Here is an 18373-nt window from a genome sequence, read left to right as displayed (position 1 = left end):
AGGGAGAGACAGAGAGAGAGAGAGATCTTCCATCTGCTGGTTTACTCCCCAAATGACTGCAACAGCCAGTACTGGGCCAGGCTGAAGGCAGGAACTTCTGGGTCTCCCACATGGGTGCGGGGGCCCAAGTACTTGGGCCATCTTCCTGCTGCTTTCTCAGACACCATTAGCAGGGAGCTGGATTGGAAGGGGCACCCATAAGATGCTGGTGCTTGACTCATAAGATGGCAGATGTCCTAAACAACACTCTGGCCTCAGAATCAGCCCTCAAGGCATTCAGATCTGGCTGAAGAGCCCATGAGAGTATAGCAGGCATGGAAAGCCAAGATATCATGGAAAAAAAAAAAAAAAAAAGACCTAAATGAATGATCTCTGTGAGTGAGATCCCAGTGGAAAGAACGGGGCCATCAAAGAAGGAGGTACCCTTCTCTGAAGAGGGGAGAGAACCTCCACTTTGACTATGACCCTATCGGAATAAGATCAAAGTCAGCGAACTCTAAAGGCTTCCATAGCCCTGGCAACTCATGACTAGAGCCTAGGGAGATTACTGACGCCATGAACAGGAGTGTCAAATTGTTAAGTCAGCAACAGGAGTCACTGTGTACTTACACCCCATGTGGGATCTGTCCCTAATGTGTCGTCTAAAGCCAAGTGATGCTATGACTGGTACTGAAACAGTATTTTTATACTTTGCGTTTCTGTGTGGGCGCAGACTGATGAGGTCTTTGCTAATTATATACTGAAGTGATCTTTTGTATAGAAAGAGAATTGGAAATGAAAAAAAAAAAAAAAACAACCTGGTGTTAAAATGGAAATGGCATAGAAAATTAATTAATTTGAAAAAAAATTATGTAGGATCTCTGTCTTTAATGTGCTGTACATTGCTATTTAATGCTATAATTAGTAATCCAATGGTAGTTTTTTCACTTGATGTTGCTATATGGGCAAAATGTTGAAATCTTTACCTAATATACACTAAACTGATCTTCTGTATACAAAGAGAATTGAAAATGAATCTTTACATGAATGGAAGGGGAAAGGGAGCGGGAAAGGGGAGGGTTGCGAGCGGGAGGGAAGTTATGGGAGGGGGGAAGCCATTGTAACCCATAAGCTATACTTTGGAAATTTATATTCATTAAATAAAAGTTTAATAATAAAAAAAAAAAAGATGCTGGTGCTTTACCCACTATGCCACAGTACTGGCCCTCTCTCCAAATTGTTTTTTAAGAGTAAGCTCTGCTCTCCGTTCAACCATGTAACCTTGCTTTCTCCCAGTCTGAATGACTGGGCACTTTCTCTGCCCTTTCCATTCTGATGGATGCCCTGTCCCCAACAAAACCTTGCTACTTTGCAAAAAAAAAAAAAAAAAAAAAAGCAAGCTCTGCTAATGTGATTAAAAATATAATTTGATTTTCTTACTTGGGTGGATACACATTTCCAAAAAACAAGTTTTACATGAAGCATATATATGTGACTGTTAAAATCTTAAATAGCTTTACAAAAAACTGAAGATTCATTTTTTAGGAGTGAGTGTGCTGCTGAGTTGTTCACAATTCTGTTTTGATTGTACTGAGTTATGGCCCTGTGTTGGAAAATTATTAATTTAATTAGCAGATTTCTCAGGAGACACATGAACTGGACTGATCTTTTATGTTGATAAGCTTTTTCTTTTCTTTCTTTCTTTTTCTTTTTTTTTTAAAAGATTTTACTTATTTATTTGAGAGGTAGAGTTACAGACAGAAAGGTCTTCCATCTGCTGGTTTACTCCCCAAATGGCTGCAATGGCTAGAGCTGAGCTGATCTGAGCCAGAGCTGCTTCTGGGTCTTCCAAGTGGTGCAGGGGCCCAAGCATTTGGACCATCTTCCACTGCTTTCCCAGGCCATAGCAGAGAGCTGGTCCGGAAGAACAACAACTGGGACTTGAACTGGCATCCATATGGGATTCCAGTGCCACAGGCAGGGGCTTAGCCCACTATGCCACAGTGCCAGCCTCTTGATAAGCTTTAAGCAGTGATGGAGTTGAGGTGTTAAATCAGATTTACTGAAGTAAATACTCATACAGGTCTCATTGTTGCCATCAAGAATTATGAGAAGCAGCCCTCATAAGAATTACTTTAGAAAAAAAAAAGACTCATTATTTATTTAAAAGGCAGAGTTACATAGAGAGAGAGAGAGAGGGAGAGACAGAGAGAGAGAGGTCTTCCATCTGCTGGTTCACTGCCCAGATGGCCACAATGGCTGGAGTTGTACCTATATGAAGCCAGGAACCAGGAGCTTCTTCCAGGTCCCCCACATGTGTGCAAGGGCCCAAGCACGTAGGCCATCCTATACTGCTTTCCCAGGCACATTAGCAGGGAGAAGAAGGAAGTGGAGCAGCAGGGACTTGAACCAGCACCCATATAAGATGTTGGCGTCACAGGCAGCAGCCTAACCCGCATGCCACAGTGCTGGCCCCAGACCACTCCTGCTGTGGACAGTTTCCTGCTTATCTATGTGGATGCAAAATACCCTAACATGAATGTCCTTCTTGTTTGGCTTCGTCTCTGAATCCTACCCTCAACCCAGGTTCCCATACACAACTTCCTTCCTCATCCATTTGAGCTCTGACTGCTCATGTCAGGATGCTCCCCTGCTTAGGCCTCAACATCCCAAGCCAACTCACCTCTCTGCATGGATGACTACTTTGTTCTGCTCCACCTAATGTTCTGGAAAGCTTTTTCTAATGATTAAAAATAATGCATATTTATTGAATGGAATATGGAAAATATTCAGTTCAGAGCACAAAGAAAATCTTCTATAATCACACCATTCATGGATATTTGCACATTTAAATTTTACCAATCAATTGATTTCACAAAACAATGTTGCAAATTAAGTTATTTTTAAATGGGGGCCAGTGCTGTACCGTTAAAGGTTAAGCCTCTGTCTGCAGTGCTGGCATCCTACAAGGGGACTGGTTCAAGTCTCAGCTGCTTCAGTCCCAATCCAACTCCCTGCTAATGGCCTGGGAAAGCAGCAGAAGATGGCCCAAGTGCATGGGCCTGTCTACCCACATGGGAAACCCAGAAAAAGCTACTGGTTCCTTGCTTTGGCCTGCCTCAGCCCTGGCTGTTGTGGCCATTTGGGGAGTAAACCAGTGGATAGAAGATTCTCATTCTCATTCTCTCTCTCACACTGTATCTGCCTTTCAAATAAATCTCTTAAAAATTATTTTTAACCTTAAAAATTTGAAGATTATGATTTTTCTTAAAATTTCTAAGATCTTTGAAATCATAACAAACCAGCTAGAAGAAATCAGATAACCCTAAACGACCAAGAGTATCATCATGAATTTACTCAGTAACAGTTAATAATTCACTGCTTCTAAGAATGGCAGCTTACAAAAGTAGCTAGGGAATTCTGGGCATTGGTTAACTCTTGCTCATTAAAAAGAGAAGTTGGCCGGCGCCGTGGCTCAACAGGCTAATCCTCCGCCTTGCGGCGCCGGCACACCGGGTTCTAGTCCCGGTCAGGGCACCGATCCTGTCCCGGTTGCCCCTCTTCCAGGCCAGCTCTCTGCTGTGGCCAGGGAGTGCAGTGGAGGACGGCCCAAGTGTTAGGGCCCTGCACCCCATGGGAGACCAGGAGAAGCACCTGGCTCCTGCCATCGGAACAGCGCGGGTGCGCCGGCCGCAACGCGCTACCGCGGCGGCCATTGGAGGGTGAACCAACGGCGAAAGGAAGACCTTTCTCACTGTCCACTCTGCCTGTCAAAAAAAAAAAAAAAAAAAGAGAAGTTATAGCCAGCTTTCCCTGTATTTATTTTTTTTAAGCAAGTGGGGTCAAGATAGACCATTCAGTGTGTTCCAGTGTTCTTTGCCAGCCTTTTTAAAATGCTAGTTGCACCTCCTAATTAAGGATTGTGATTTCAAATAATTAAATAGGGGACAACTGACAAGTTTACGTACCTTACTAATACCCATAAATGGAAGGTAATTAATTTTAAAGCTTCATTTGCTAATGTAGATTTAAAGTGTTAATTGTAGCTTCAAAATCCCTGCCTGGGCAAAGGGCCACTATTAAGGGTTTCACTTACATAGGCTGTCTTCTATTTGTCTTAGGAGCAGGGTGGTAATTGCTTGTTCCTTTCAATACATAACAAAATACTTATGTCTCAGCAGAAGTTTTCTGGGCTAGTGAAAACACAATGTTGTTGGACATAAATATTTCACTTGGCTTCCCATTAGAGAGGGTCACCATTCTTCCCAAAAAGGAGCACAGGAACTCCATAGTTACAGAACTCTACATTTTCTAGTCATCATGGTTCAGTTTCTATCATACAGCTGACTAGATACCACCTGGACTGCAGCCCTTTGTATTTTTATTTAGATTCAAAGTCTTTTAAGTTCCAGTTGTGGTTCCTCAAATCCAGGCTCACATTCATCATTTGTAAAATGGAGATAAGAATTATGATTTTCCTAGCAAATATTTGAACTCTTATTATGCATACATGCTAGTAACTGTGTTAAGCATTTTACATGAATTTTATGATGTAACAATTACAAAATTCACAGCCAGCGTCATGGCTTAACAGGCTAATCCTCCGCCTTGCGGCGCCGGCACACCGGGTTCTAGTCCCGGTCGGGGCACTGGATTCTGTCCCGGTTGCCCCTCTTCCAGGCCAGCTCTCTGCTATGGCCGGGGAAGGCAGTGGAGGATGGCCCAAGTCCTTGGGCCCTGCACCCGTATGGGAGACCAGGAGAAGCACCTGGCTCCTGGCTTTGGATCAGCGAGATGCGCAGGCCGCAGCGGCTATTGGAGGGTGAACCAACGGCAAAAAGGAAGACCTTTCTTTCTGTCTCTCTCTCACTATCCACTCTGCCTGTCAAAAAAAAAAAAAAAAAAAATCATATATCATCCCCATTTGAAGAAAACAAAAACCTAGAGGGCTTAAGTAACTAAGAGTCACATAGATGTTAAAGAACGGAGTATAAATTTTAAAATATTTCAAAGACTGACTCCAGAGTGCATGCTTTTAACCCCAATGGTGCCCTGTCACCTAACTCAGTGGCTCTTGAACTTCTTTGGCCTCAGGACTTCTTTAGTCTCTTAATTATAGAGGATGCCAAAGAACTTTTGTTTCATGTGGGTTATATCTATCAGTGTTTACTATATTAGAAATATTAAAACTAAGAAAAAGTTAAAATATTAAATCTCTAAATAACAAGCCTCTTCCAATCCAGCTCTCTGCTATGGCCTGGGAAAGCAGTGGAAGATGGCCCAAGTGCTTGGGTCCCTGCACCCACATGGGAGACCAGAAAGAAGCTCCTGCTTCCTGGCTTCGAATTGGCCCAGCTCCGGTCATTTGGGGAGTGATCAGTGGATGGAAGACCTTTCTGTATCTCTTTCTCTCTGTCTGTAACTCTACCTCTCAAAAAAATAGATAAAATCTTTAAAAAAACGTAAGAGGCTAATTTAGTTCATAACTCAATTACACCAGTGCATTTCCCCAAGACGACTGTACTTCAATTTGTAGTAGAAAGGTTTTCTGTGTACTTCCCATTTAATCACACAGAATATTAAACAGGAACATACCCAAGATTTAATAAAATTAATACTTTTTACTGTTTTGTTAAGGTTATTCTTAAGTTTTCTAGCCCTTTTAATTTTTTATCTGTAAGTGCATATTGGGGAAGAATATGACATTAGTACAGTTTGATGTTAACTGCCTTGATTTGCACTCCATCCATTTCAACACAGTGAAAAAGGCAAATAACACCGTAGCATTATTATGAAAATAACTTTGACCCCATGAACCCCTTGAAAGAATCATGGAGACCATCAGGATCTATAGACCACCCTGCCAGAACCCTTGGCCTAACTCAAAGGATGGTTATAAAGATTAAATGTGCGAGGGCCTCCAGGTGCTGGGAGACACCTACCCATTGCAGTCCCTGAGGGCTGCTCCCACCAGCTGGTGAGGGAGCTGCCCGTGCCTCGTCCCCAGACCCACCCCCACCCCCACACAAGACCTGTCCTCAGGAAGGAGCTGATAAACTCACTCTCAGGTATATTTATATAAAAAAGATTAAATGTGATACTGTGACTGAAGGACTTAGCTTAGTATCTGACACATAATAATAAATGGATAATAATTAGCTACTTGCAACTATAATGAATATTATGTAATAACACTGCAAAAGAGAGCCAAGCATAGGATGAAAGTTAGACTCTAGGCAGTCTCTTCAAACATGAGATTTTATTATAACAAATTAACTATAAACAGAATCATCAGAGATAAAGTATCAGTTATAATCTGAAGCCACTATTTTTTGCAGTACAGCTTTATGGCAGCAGTAAGATAATTTCTTTTACTATTTTATGACTGCCCAGTTATACTACTACTGTTAATAAAAATTATTTTAAAATTATTATAAAATAAAAATATTCCCTTACAATTATTACATTGTAACATAAATTATTTTGATTGTTTCTGTCCAACATTTGCTTTTGTATGTATAAGTTTTATATATATATCTTATACAAATAAATTTTTAGAATATAAATGGTAGTTCTAAAATATATTCAAAGATAACATAACATCCTTAAGTTAAAATCATTAAGGAGTTTTTTTTTTTTTTTTTGACAGGCAGAGTTAGAGAGAGAAAGGTCTTCCTTCCGTTGGTTCACCCCCAAATGGACACCATGGCCGGTGCACTGCACCGATCCAAAGCCAGGAGCCAGGCGCTTCCTCCTGGTCTCCCATGCAGGTACAGGGCCCAAGCACTTAGGCCATCCTCCACTGCACTCCCGGGCCACAGCAGAGAGCTTCACTGGAAGAGGAGCAACCAGGACAGAATCCAGCACCCCAACCGGGACTAGAACCTGGAGTGCCGGCACTGCAGGCAGAGGATTAGCCTCATGAGCTGCGGCACTGGCCAATCATTAACGAGTTTTAAAGTGGTTGTTTAGGCCGGCACCATGGCTCAATAGGTTAATCATCTGCCTGCGGCGCCGGCATACCGGGTTCTAGTCCCGGTCGGGGAGCCGGATTCTGTCCCAGATGCCCCTCTTCCAGGCCAGCTCTCTGCTATGGCCTGAGAATGCAGTGGAGGATGGCGCAAGTGCTTGGGCCCTGCACCCCATGGGAGACCAGGAGAAGCACCTGGCTCCTGCCTTCGGACCAGCGCGGTGCGCTGGCCGCAGTGGCCATTGGAGGGTGAGCCAACGGCAAAGGAAGACCTTTCTCTCTGTCTCTCTCACTGTCCACTCTGCCTGTCAAAAAAATAAAAATAAAAAAATAAAGTGGTTGTTTAGTGATCCCAGATACCAGTGCAGTGGATCGTATAAGCCAAAACTTGAAAAGCAGTTTGTGGTAGTTTTCTACCCCTAGAGAGCTGGGTGACTCTCAGAAGCCTACTGTTTTGTAGGTTACAGACATTAAAGTCATTATGGTTCTCATGACAGGTGTCCAAACTTATAGGGGCAATAAGACACCCAGAATTGGGGGCATCCTGAGTTATTTGAAGCATTCCTATCATTGTAACCCTATTGGTACCACAACAAGGCATAAGTTGTTTCAATGGCTAGACTGAATGCTTGTTATTACCATGGCAAAGGAACAGACAATTCTTTGGAATTCTCTTTGAGCAACTGTAAAATTTAGTTATAGCAAGTCACTTGAATAAAAATGGATGTATGGTAGAAAGAAACACAAATTACTCTAGCACTTTAATATCAGCTAACACTTATAGAATATTCTGTGAAAAACACAGTGACATCCTATTAAGCATTTTACACATATTACCTTTTCTAAACCTAAAAAATCACACTATTTCTTCTGAGGTTTTAATCTCTATCAGACATAGAGAATCTGAGACAGACAAATTCTAAGTAAATTACTTAAGTCCCAAGGCTCAGACAAAGCAGAGCCAAGATTCCAACCTAGCTCAGACAGACTACATGTCCTTGCTCTTGATCACTGTGTTATGATACCTCCTGACATTACCAACAGGTTTCATGAAAAAAGCAGTACATGAATTTAATAAAAACTTTTATAAATACCTTCACAGGGGGGTTTCATGGACCCTCTGAAATCTATCCACATATGTAGATCTCAAGTTAAAAATCCCTGTCTTAAGATTCCAAGGCACATTATACAGCATAAGCTTAAAAATCCAGCGGGGAAAAAGGCAAGGTGGGGAACTGTGTCCACTTGGGATAACCACATCTTATCCTAGTGCCTGGTTTCAGTCCTGGTGCCATTCCTGATTCCAGCTTTCTGCCAATGCAGGCCCCAGGGGACAACAGGGATAGCTCAAGTAATTGAGTCCCTGCCACTCACGTGGGAGACCTGGATTGAATTCCTGGCCCTCCACTTCGGTCTGGCCCAGTCCTAGCATTGTATGCATTTAGGGAGTAAATCACAGATGAGAGCTCTCACTCCTTTTCTCTCTTTCCTTTATATCTGTCCATCTCTGTCTCTCTCTCAAATTAAAAAAAGATTTCAAAAAATAAAGACTTTGTTTTTTTTTTAAAAGGCAATAGCAATAATAGCTATCATTTATTGAGTACCTATTATGTTCCAGGCACTGTGTAAAGTGATTTATCTCACTTAGTTTTCATCCTACAATGCAATGCCCATTATTCTGCTAAGAAAATATGTTCAGAGGGCTTAAATGACTTGCCCACAGTCAAACAGTACACAAAAGTAAGTTCATTCTGACTGTTTCTATGGCACCATGACCCCTCTTAGGCAAACAAGGTCAAGGGTTTAAACTTAATGCCAAAGCAACATAGAACAAACCCTGGAGACATATTCACCTGTATGATTTATGCAGTTCCATGACCTTCTCTTCGAGTTCCTTGGTCTGATTTGGAGCCACTTTAAAATCACTGACATAATCCACTCCATGGAGTTCTGGGTCATAGTCTCCCAACTCGGACTGGATGGTGTAAGAACCCAATAATGCTAAGGTTGCAAAGGAACATGGCAGACGTCCTGAAACTATGTCCTGGCGAAGCTGAAGACATAAATAGTATCTACAGTCAAAAAAGAAAAGATGTTATCAGGTCAATAAGAATAACAATAATGATAAAATAGAGAGAAAAGGAAGAAAATGGGGGGGGGGGGAGGAAGAGAAGCAGAAAAGAAAAATAAGAAATAAGAAGAAAAGAAAGATTAAGTAACCATTAGATAATATAGGTATTAATAATTGTTCAATGTAGGTAGTGGCAGATGGTCATTCATTCACCATTGTTTCCTTTTTGTATGTTTGAAACTTTCCCATACACAAAAAGAAATACTGTCACGGTGTTAGACTCATGGTAGAATGCAGATTAGGTAGAAAAGACAAAAAGCTGGGAAAGTCTGGAGGAGATAAAGAAACTAACATTTTGTTGAGAATACTATCACATACAGAGTAATTATCTCATCTTCACCAAAAAAACATGTGAGGCGGGTTTCAATGTCAGATTATAGAAGAGGAGGCAGCCCAAGGGCTTGGCTTCTCAGTGTTACGTAGTAATAAAGCTTGCTTGGCACCAAAGCCAGTCCTTTCTTTTCTATTACTCTGCTTTGTCAAATGTACAGATATTGTCCTTCATTCACAAAGATGACATTGAAGCTGGTGCTATGGCATAGCAGGTAAAGCTGCCGTCTGCAGTGCCAGCATCCCATATGGGTGCTGATTCAAGTCCCAGTCATTGTGACCATTTGGGGAGTGAACCACTGGATGGAAGACCTCGCTCTCTCTCTCTCGGCCTCTGCCTCTCAAATAAATACATCTTAAAAAAAAAAAAAAAGATGACATTATTGGCACATTTTCACTAGGCTATGACCCTTCTGGTATGTTTTTCCTCCAAGACTGGTTAAGTTGGATGCAGCATTCCAAACACTATCAGCCACCTTGTATGACTAATTTACTAACTTCTGGGAATTCAGATAAGCAGTTAAAACAGGTCACTCCAACAAACCAACCAAGTACTTTAACATATACAGACACTTCTATCAGGGTAATGGTCACAGGGCTCTGACCTTGCTACTCATTCTGAGTTGACCAGTTCAGCCTCTTTAACTAACAGGAAAGTATAATTAAATTGAAAATTCCTAAATTAGAATCACCTGGGTTTTTACCATAAGATGTTGAGTAACATGCATAAGTAATAATGTTTGCTATCTACAATTAATCATTGTACTCTTTTTGTAAAAGGCATGGGGCAAGCATTGTGGCATATTGGAGTGCCTGGGGTCAAGTCCTGGATCCTCTGTGTCTAATCCAGCTTCCTGCTAAGGCACCTGGGAGGCAGCAGATGATGCTCGAAGCACTTGGTTTCCTGACACTCATGTGGGAGACTCAGATGGAGTTCCTGGCTCCTGGCTATTGTAAGCATGTGGGGAGTGAACCAGGAGATGGAAGATCTCTTTCTCTCCCCCTCTGTCACTCTGCCTTTCAAATAAATAAATAAACAAACAAACAAAAGCAATCCCAAACAAGTCACAAGAATCTTAAACTCCTGCAAAATGTAGGAAATTAGTAATGTTTATTAGGGATATATTTTGTTTTACATAATAAGCCTGAATGAAGAAAGATAAGGAAGTAGCCAACTCTGAGACAAATATTGCCTATAACAAAGAAATAACCAAAACAAATTTTTCAAGTGAAGAAATGGCATTTCAAATGCAAGAATGTACTAAAAATGACTAGACAACAAAGTAATTTTAAAAAAAGATGTATTTATTTATTTGAAAAAATTACAAAGAGAGAGCAAGAAACACAGAGACAGATAGGAGGGAGAGATCTTCCATCCACTGGTTCACTCCCCAAATGGCTAAAAGGGCTGAGCCAGGCTGAAACCGGGAGTCAGGAGCTTCTTCCAGATCTCCCACATGGGTGCAGGGTCCCAAGCATTTGGGCTATCTTCCTCTGCTTTTCCAGGCACATTAACTGGATTGGAAGTGTAGCAGCTGGGTCTTGAACCAGTACCCATATGGGATGCCAACGTCATGGATGACAGTTTTACCCACTGCGCCACAAGGCCAGGCCCCAAAGTAATTTTTAAAAACTGTACAATGGGCTAATCCTCCGCCTGAGGCGCCGGCACCCCGGGTTCTAGTCCAGGTTTGGGCGCGGGCTACTAGTCCCGGTTGCTCCTCTTCCAGTCCAGCTCTCTGCTGTGGCCCGGGAGGGCAGTGGAGGATGGCCAAAGTCCTTGAGCCCTGCACCCGCATGGGAGACTGGGAGGAAGTATCCGGCTCCTGGCTTCGGATTGGTGCAGCGCTGTCCATAGCGGCCAATAGGGGAGTGAACTAACGGAAAGAAGACCTTTCTCTCTGTCTCTCTCTCACTGTCTATAACTCTCTCTCTGACTCTCTCTCTCACTGTCTAACTCTGCCTGGCAAAAAAAAAAACACACACACACACACACACAAAACTGTACAATGGGCACTTGGCCTATTGGCTAAGCTGCTGGTTGGGATGCCCACATACATGTCAGAGTGTCTGGGTTCAAATCCCATCTCTGCTCCAGATTCTAGCTTCCTGATAATGTGTAACTTGGGAGGCAGTAGGTGAGGGCTCAAGTGGTTGGGTTCATGCTACCCACATGGGAGAGCTGAAGTGAGCCTAGCTTTGGCTACTGCAGGAATTTGGGGATGGAAGCTCTCTCTCTGTCTCTTTACTTTTCAAACAAATAGACAGAAAAAAATTTTTAAAAGAGTTTAGTCTCTTCCTTTATTTTAGAGATATGAAAACTGAGGCTAGAGATTGTAAATCTGTCTGAAATTAGTTGACAGCAGAGAAGAATTAAGATGCTGTTTATCAACAACTACCAGATCAATTTAACATTTGCCCAGGACCTACTGTGTACGAGGCTCCATATACAGTTACACTCTTTACAATATAATACTTTTCTATTTTTCTGGTTAATATTTTTCTAGTATCTAATAAAAGCAACTTTCTTAAAAGAAATCAGTAGGCTGATTTTAAAGAGTACAAGAGATAATTTCATAAATTATGTGGATTCAGTGCAAGATTCAGGTCATGAGGATCATATACCTGATAATATACTGTGAAAGGGAGATAGGAAGAAATAATAGTAATACTAAGACTGTCAATGTTTTTGTTTCCTGTAATGAGAAACATGGTAGGAGTATGAAAAACAAAAAACAGCAGGGGGGTGGGTGTTTAGTTTAGTGGTTATGATGCCACTTGGGACGCCATGTCCTATATTAGGTGCCCGGGTTTGAGCCCTATGTCCACTCTCCATTCCAGCTTCCTTGTGAGGCAGCAGGTAATGGCTCAAGTAGTTAAGTCCCTGCCACCCTTGGGGAAACCTGGACTGAGTTCCTAGCTCTTACTTTTGCCTGGCCCTGACCCAGCTGTTGTGGGCATTTGAGAGCAAACCTGTGGATGAGTATATAGAAGAGCTCTCTCCCTCAAATAAGTAAAATAAATGAATCAATAAAATTTTTAAAAACACAAGCAGACTTATTTTACCACTACATTTGTGTCATCCCCTTTGGAGGATGGTGTGGTTCATAGAATCCCTGCCAACAGCCTGACATAACACCCATGATGAGCAAGGCTAGTTCCCCTACCAGTTCCTTCCAGGCAGGTCATGGATAAATGAGGCTTTTCTGCTAACTATTTGCAAGTGTACCTTGAACTGACCAAAAGCTTTCTATCTGAGGCTAACCATTTAATAGCTCATTATTTTTTCTCAAATTTGAGTAGGAAAATCCCCAGAGCTATGATGATGAGAATTATCATATATTTAACTATGAATAATTAATTATTTACCTTGTTATGTCTTCAGTTAACTGTGCGGGGTCAGGTGGATAAAACTTTACATTAAAGGTGAAATTCCAAGGAATACCTATAAAAATAAACACAAAAAGAGTTTTATGTTTATGTCTAAGATTCTGACTGTTAGAAGTACTTCAAAACATTCCTTTTTTCCTGAAGTATTTTGACATCTTTATGCCTTGTGGAAAAAAAAAATTTAAAAGAAGTTACTTAACATCCTTTAAATTAGAGTCAGAAGATCCCACTTTTTTTATTTAACCTGATTTAATGTAAGAGTTTTGTTTATAAAGGATTTAGAACCACACAGGAAAAGTAACATGAAAGAAACCATTTGTTTTCCCTGATCAGTGACAACTGAGCACCAAAGGGGAAACCTGTTGAAGTGAAATGGACACTATAAGAAACAATGACCTGATCAGCTCTTGTCCTGACTCTAGATGTACAATGTAATACTTTATCCTTTTTAGTATTTGTTGTTGTTGTTGTTGTTCTAGTACTAGTGGTTAAACTCTGTAATTAACACACAATTATTCTTAGGTGTTTAAATTTTAACTGAAAAGTGCTCCCTGTTAAATATAAGAGTGGAAAAAGAGAGGGAGGAGATGTACAATTTGGGACATGCTCAATCGGACTTGCCCCAAATGGTGGAGTTAGAAATGTGCCAGGGGATTCCAATACAATCCCATCAAGGTGGCATGTACCAATGCCATCTCACTAGTCCAAGTGATCAATTTCAGTTCACAATTGATGGCTCTGATAGGTCTAAGAGTCAAAGGGATCACACAAACAAGACAAGTATCCACTAATACTAACTGATAGAATCAAAAAAGGAGAGAAGGATCCAACATGGGAAGCGGGATACACAGCAGACTCATAGAATGACAGATGTCCTAAACAACACTCTGGCCTCAGAATCAGCCCTTAAGGCATTCGGATCTGGCTCAAGAGCCCATGAGAGTATTGTAGGCATGGAAAGCCAAGATACCATGGAAAAGAAAAAAGAAGAAGACCTAAATGAAAGATCTCTGTGAGTGAGATCTCAGTGGAAAGAACGGGGTCATCAAAGAAGAAGGTACCTTTCTCTGAAGGGAGGAGAGAACTTCCACTTTGACTATGACCCTATCGGAATAAGATCAAAGTCAGCGAACTCTAAAGGCTTCCATAGCCCTGGCAACTCATGACTAGAGCCTAGGGAGATTACTGACGCCATGAACAGGAGTGTCAAATTGTTAAGTCAGCAACAGGAGTCACTGTGTACTTACATCCCATGTGGGATCTGTCCTTAATGTGTTGTCTAATGTGCAGTGATGCTATAACTACTACTGAAACAGTATTTTTACACTTTGTGTTTCTGTGTGGGTACAAACTGATGAGATCTTTACTAATTATATACTGAATCGATCTTCTGTATATAAAGATAATTGGAAATGAAAAAAAAAAAACCTGGTGTTAAATTGGAAATGGCATAGAAAATTAATTTTTTTTAATATATTATGTAGGATCTCTGTCTTTAATGTGCTGTACACTGTTATTTAATGTTATAACTAGTACTCCAACAGTATTTTTTTTTACTTTGTGTTGCTATATGGGGGTAAACTGTTGAAATCTTTACCTAACATATACTAAACTGATCTTCTGTATATAAAGAGAATTGAAAATGAATCTTTACATGAATGGAAGGGGAGAGGGAGTGGGAAAGGGGAGGGTTGCGGGTGGGAGGGAAGTTATGGGAGGGGGGAAGCCATTGTAACCCATAAGCTGTACTTTGAAAATTTATATTCATTAAATAAAAGTTTAATAAATAAAAAATAAATAAATAAAAAACTTAAAAAAAAGAAACCATCCTCTAGGTCAATGTGTTTGCAGCAAGGGTTTTCAGAATGTGATCCACATATTACTCTGGGTCCTCAGGGAAATGCAGGTGACAAATGGACGTTCTTGCTTTCTTTGAGCATTATTTATTTATTTGTGGTATCTGTCAATATTATATATCAGAAATAACTAAGAAAAATATTCTTATATTAGCTTTTTCACTTTTGTTAATAGTAATTTTAAGAAGAACTGAAACTTTAGTGCCTATTATTTTTTATGCAACAGTTACATACTTTGGATACTTAAAGAAACTATCCAGATTGTTTGCAAGTGAGTTGAAGGTTAAATGCAACAAGGAAGCTAAAAGTTAATCACTTGGAGTTTTAAAAAATTAAAGTTAAGCTTTAGTCAGTGACCAGTTCTAGAATGTGACACATGTGATTAGTAATTCTTTATGGAGGCTATTTAATAAAGAAAAAATGGTGGCTAGAAGAGCTCTAAATTTTTTTAACATTAAAATTGTTCTACTTAGCAACACTTTTGACATTTCTCTAAAAGTACATAACTTGAATATAACCATGAACAAACAACAGAAAAAGGCAAACAGACCACTTTAAGAATAACTGGAGGCTGGCGCCACGGCTCAATAGGCTAATCCTCCACCTTGCAGCACTGGCACACGGGGTTCTAGTCCCGGTCGGGGCGCCGGATTCTGTCCCAGTTGCCCCTCTTCCAGGCCATCTCTCTGCTGTGGCCAGGGTGTGCAGTGGAGGATGGCCCAAGTGCTTGGGCCCTGCACCCACATGGGAGACCAGGAGAAGCACCTGGCTCCTGCCATCAGATCAGCGTGGTGCACTGGCCGCAGCGAGCTGGCCGCGGCAGCCATTGGAGGGTGAACCAACGGCAAAAGAAGACCTTTCTCTCTGTCTCTCTCACTGTTCACTCTGCCTGGCATCCCATATGGGTGCCAGTTTGAGTCCTGGCTGTTCCACTTACGGTCCAGCTCTCTGAAGTGGCCTGGGAAGGCAGTGGAAGATGGCCCAAGTCCTTGAGCCCCTGCACCTGCGGGGGAGACCTGGAGGAAGCTCCTTGCTCCTGGCTTAGGATTGGCACAGCTCTGGCCATTGTGGCCTTTTGGGGAGTGAACCAGCAGATGGAAGACCGACCGACCAACCGACTTACCTACCTATCTCTCTCTCTCTCTCTCTCTCTCTCTCTCTCTCCCCCTGCCTCTGCCTCTGCCTCTGCCTCTGCCTCTGCTTTTGCCTCTCTGTAGCTCTGCCTTTCAAATAAATGGATGAATCTTAAAAAAAATAAATAAATAACTGGACTGGAGGCTGGCATTGTGATACGATGAGATAACCCACTGCTCACAACAGAATGCTGGCTGAGTCCTGGCTGCTCTGCTGCAGATCCAGCTCCCTGCTAATGTGCCTGGGAAAGCAGCAGTTACAGCCCAAGAACTTGGGCCCCTATCCCCGACATGGTGTTCCTGGAGACTAAGATGGAGTTCCTGGCTCCTGGCTTCAGCCTGGCCCAGCCTCAGCTGTTGTAGCTATTTGGGGAGTGAACCAGTGAATGGAAGCTCACTTTCTCTCACTCTTGTACACATTCTTTCATGTGCGCAGGCTCTCTCTCTTGCTCACTGTCACTCTACCTTTCAGATATGTGTGTGTGTGTATATATATATATATATATTTTAATTTTTTAGAAGATTATTTATTTGAGAGGTAGAGTTACACACACACACAGAGGGAGAGAGAGAGAGAATGGTCTTCCATCCACTGGTTCACTCCCTACAATGGCCGCAATGGCCAGAGCTGAGCTGATCTGCAACCAGGAGCCAGGAGCGTCCTCCAGTTCTCCCACACGGGTGCAGAGGCCCAAACACTTGGGCCATCTTCCACTGCTTCCCCAGGCCAGAGCAGAGTGCTGGATCTGAATAGGAGAAGTCGGGACATGAACTGGTACCCACATGGGATACCAGCACTGCAGCCAGAGGCCTAGCCCACTACGCCACAGCACCAGCTCCAGTGTGTATGTTTTAAATAACCAGATTGTACCCTTCAAACAATCAATGTTATGAAACATTTTAAAGACATAGAAACTAGAAACTTCTCCAGATCAAAGAAACTAAAGAGATGTGACAACTAAATGCAAAATACTACCTTAGACTTGCTTTTGCTCTAAAGGATATCACTAGGACAACTAACAAATAGGTTTATTGGTTAAAGTCTTGTTTCAATGTTAGTTTCCTGATTTTGATAATTGTGTTGCAGTTACATAAGACAATCCTTAGTTTTTAAGATAGATAAATGGAAAGATCTAGGAGCAAAAGGGCATTCATGACTACTGTTAACATTTTTAATTGAGGTGAAATTCATATAACATAATATCAATCATTTTAAAGCACAGAATTCCATGGCATTTAGTATATTCATAATGTTGTACAACTATTGCCTCAATGCAATTTCAAAATATTTTATCAATCAATATACTATATTTTGTTTCTCCATTAAATGTTGATGAACATTTGGGTTATTTCCACCTTTTGGGTATTGTGAATAGTGCTATGATGCAACTTAACTCTTAAGTTGTTCAGGAAAAAACCCTGTGGCTGTACTTAAATGGAAAAAAAGCTAATGCAAATGTAGTAAAATATTAACATTTGAGGAATCTGGGTGAAGGTTATCCAGGAATTCTTTATATCAATCTTCAAGTTTTCTGTAAGTCTCAAATTACATTAAACAAAATTCTTGGGGCGAGTGCTGTGGCATATGGGCATACGTTTGTGTCCTGGCTGCTACACTTCTGATCCACCTCCCTGCCAATGGCCTGGGAAAAGCAGCAGAAGATAGCCCAGGTGCTTGGGCCTCTGACATCCACATAGGAGACCAGGATGAAGCTCCTGGCTTCAGCCTGGCCCAGTGCTGGTTGTTGCAACCATGTGGAGAATGAAGAGGGGAAGGAGAAGATCTCTCTCGCCCCTTCTTTCTCTATAATGGACTTTTTTTTTTTTTTTTTTAAGATTGATTGGGGCTGTCATTGTGGCATAGCGGGTAAAGCTGTCGCCTGCAGTGCTGGCATCCCATATGGGCGCCAGTTGGTATCCCAGCTGCTCCACTTCTGATCCAGCTCTCTGCTGTGGCCTGGGAAAGCAGCAGAGATGGCCCACGTCCTTGGGTCCCTGCACCCATGTGGGAGACCCAGAAGAAGCTCCTGGCTCCTGGCTTCGGATCAGCACAGCTTCAGCTGTTGCAGCCAGTTGGGGAATGAACCAGCAGATGGAAGACCTCTCTCTCTCTCTCTGCCTTTCCTTCTCTGTGTAACTCTGCCTTTCAAATTAATAAAAAAAATTTATTTATTTATTTGAAAGGAAGAGTTATAGAAAGGCAGAGGCAGAGAGAGACAGACAGACAGAGGTCTTCTAGCCACTGTATCAACCCCCAAATAGCCACAATGACCAAAGCTGGGACAATCTGAAACCAGGAGCCAGGAGCTTCTTCCAGATCTCTCACGTGAGTTCAGAGGCCCAAGGACCTGGGCCATCTTCTACTGCTTTTGCAGACCACAGCAGAGAACTGGATTGGAAGTGGAGCAGCTGGGACCCAAACTGGCGCTCATATGGAATGCTGGCACTGCAGGCAGAGGGCCGCTACCACAGCACCAGCCCCATAACTGACTTTCAAAATAAATAAACCTTTTTTTTTCTTTTTTTTTTTAAAGAGAGAGGTAGAAACAGAGCGGGGCTGGGGTGTGGGAGGGGTCTTCCATCC

The 18373-nt window shown here is 41.9% G+C and overlaps 1 protein-coding gene across 15 annotated transcripts in view; it reads right to left on the bottom strand.

The window, feature by feature from the left end:
- Window positions 1–18373, bottom strand: part of EPB41 (erythrocyte membrane protein band 4.1) — a 232715-nt gene that overhangs the window by 87394 nt on the left and 126948 nt on the right. For all 15 annotated transcript variants that reach the window (XM_062190815.1, XM_062190804.1, XM_062190803.1 and 12 more), the window contains exons 6-7: window positions 12780–12855; window positions 8803–9021 (exon numbers count right to left, since the gene is read on the bottom strand). In XM_062190815.1, coding sequence (XP_062046799.1) covers window positions 8803–9021; window positions 12780–12855 — 295 coding nt within the window. The remainder of the gene's footprint in view (window positions 1–8802; window positions 9022–12779; window positions 12856–18373) is intronic.

Source organism: Lepus europaeus, chromosome 5 (genome assembly GCF_033115175.1).
Source record: "Lepus europaeus isolate LE1 chromosome 5, mLepTim1.pri, whole genome shotgun sequence".
NCBI lineage: Eukaryota > Metazoa > Chordata > Mammalia > Lagomorpha > Leporidae > Lepus > Lepus europaeus.
The sequence above is the reverse complement of the archived record's forward strand: the minus strand, read 5'-3'. Positions and strand labels throughout refer to the sequence as shown.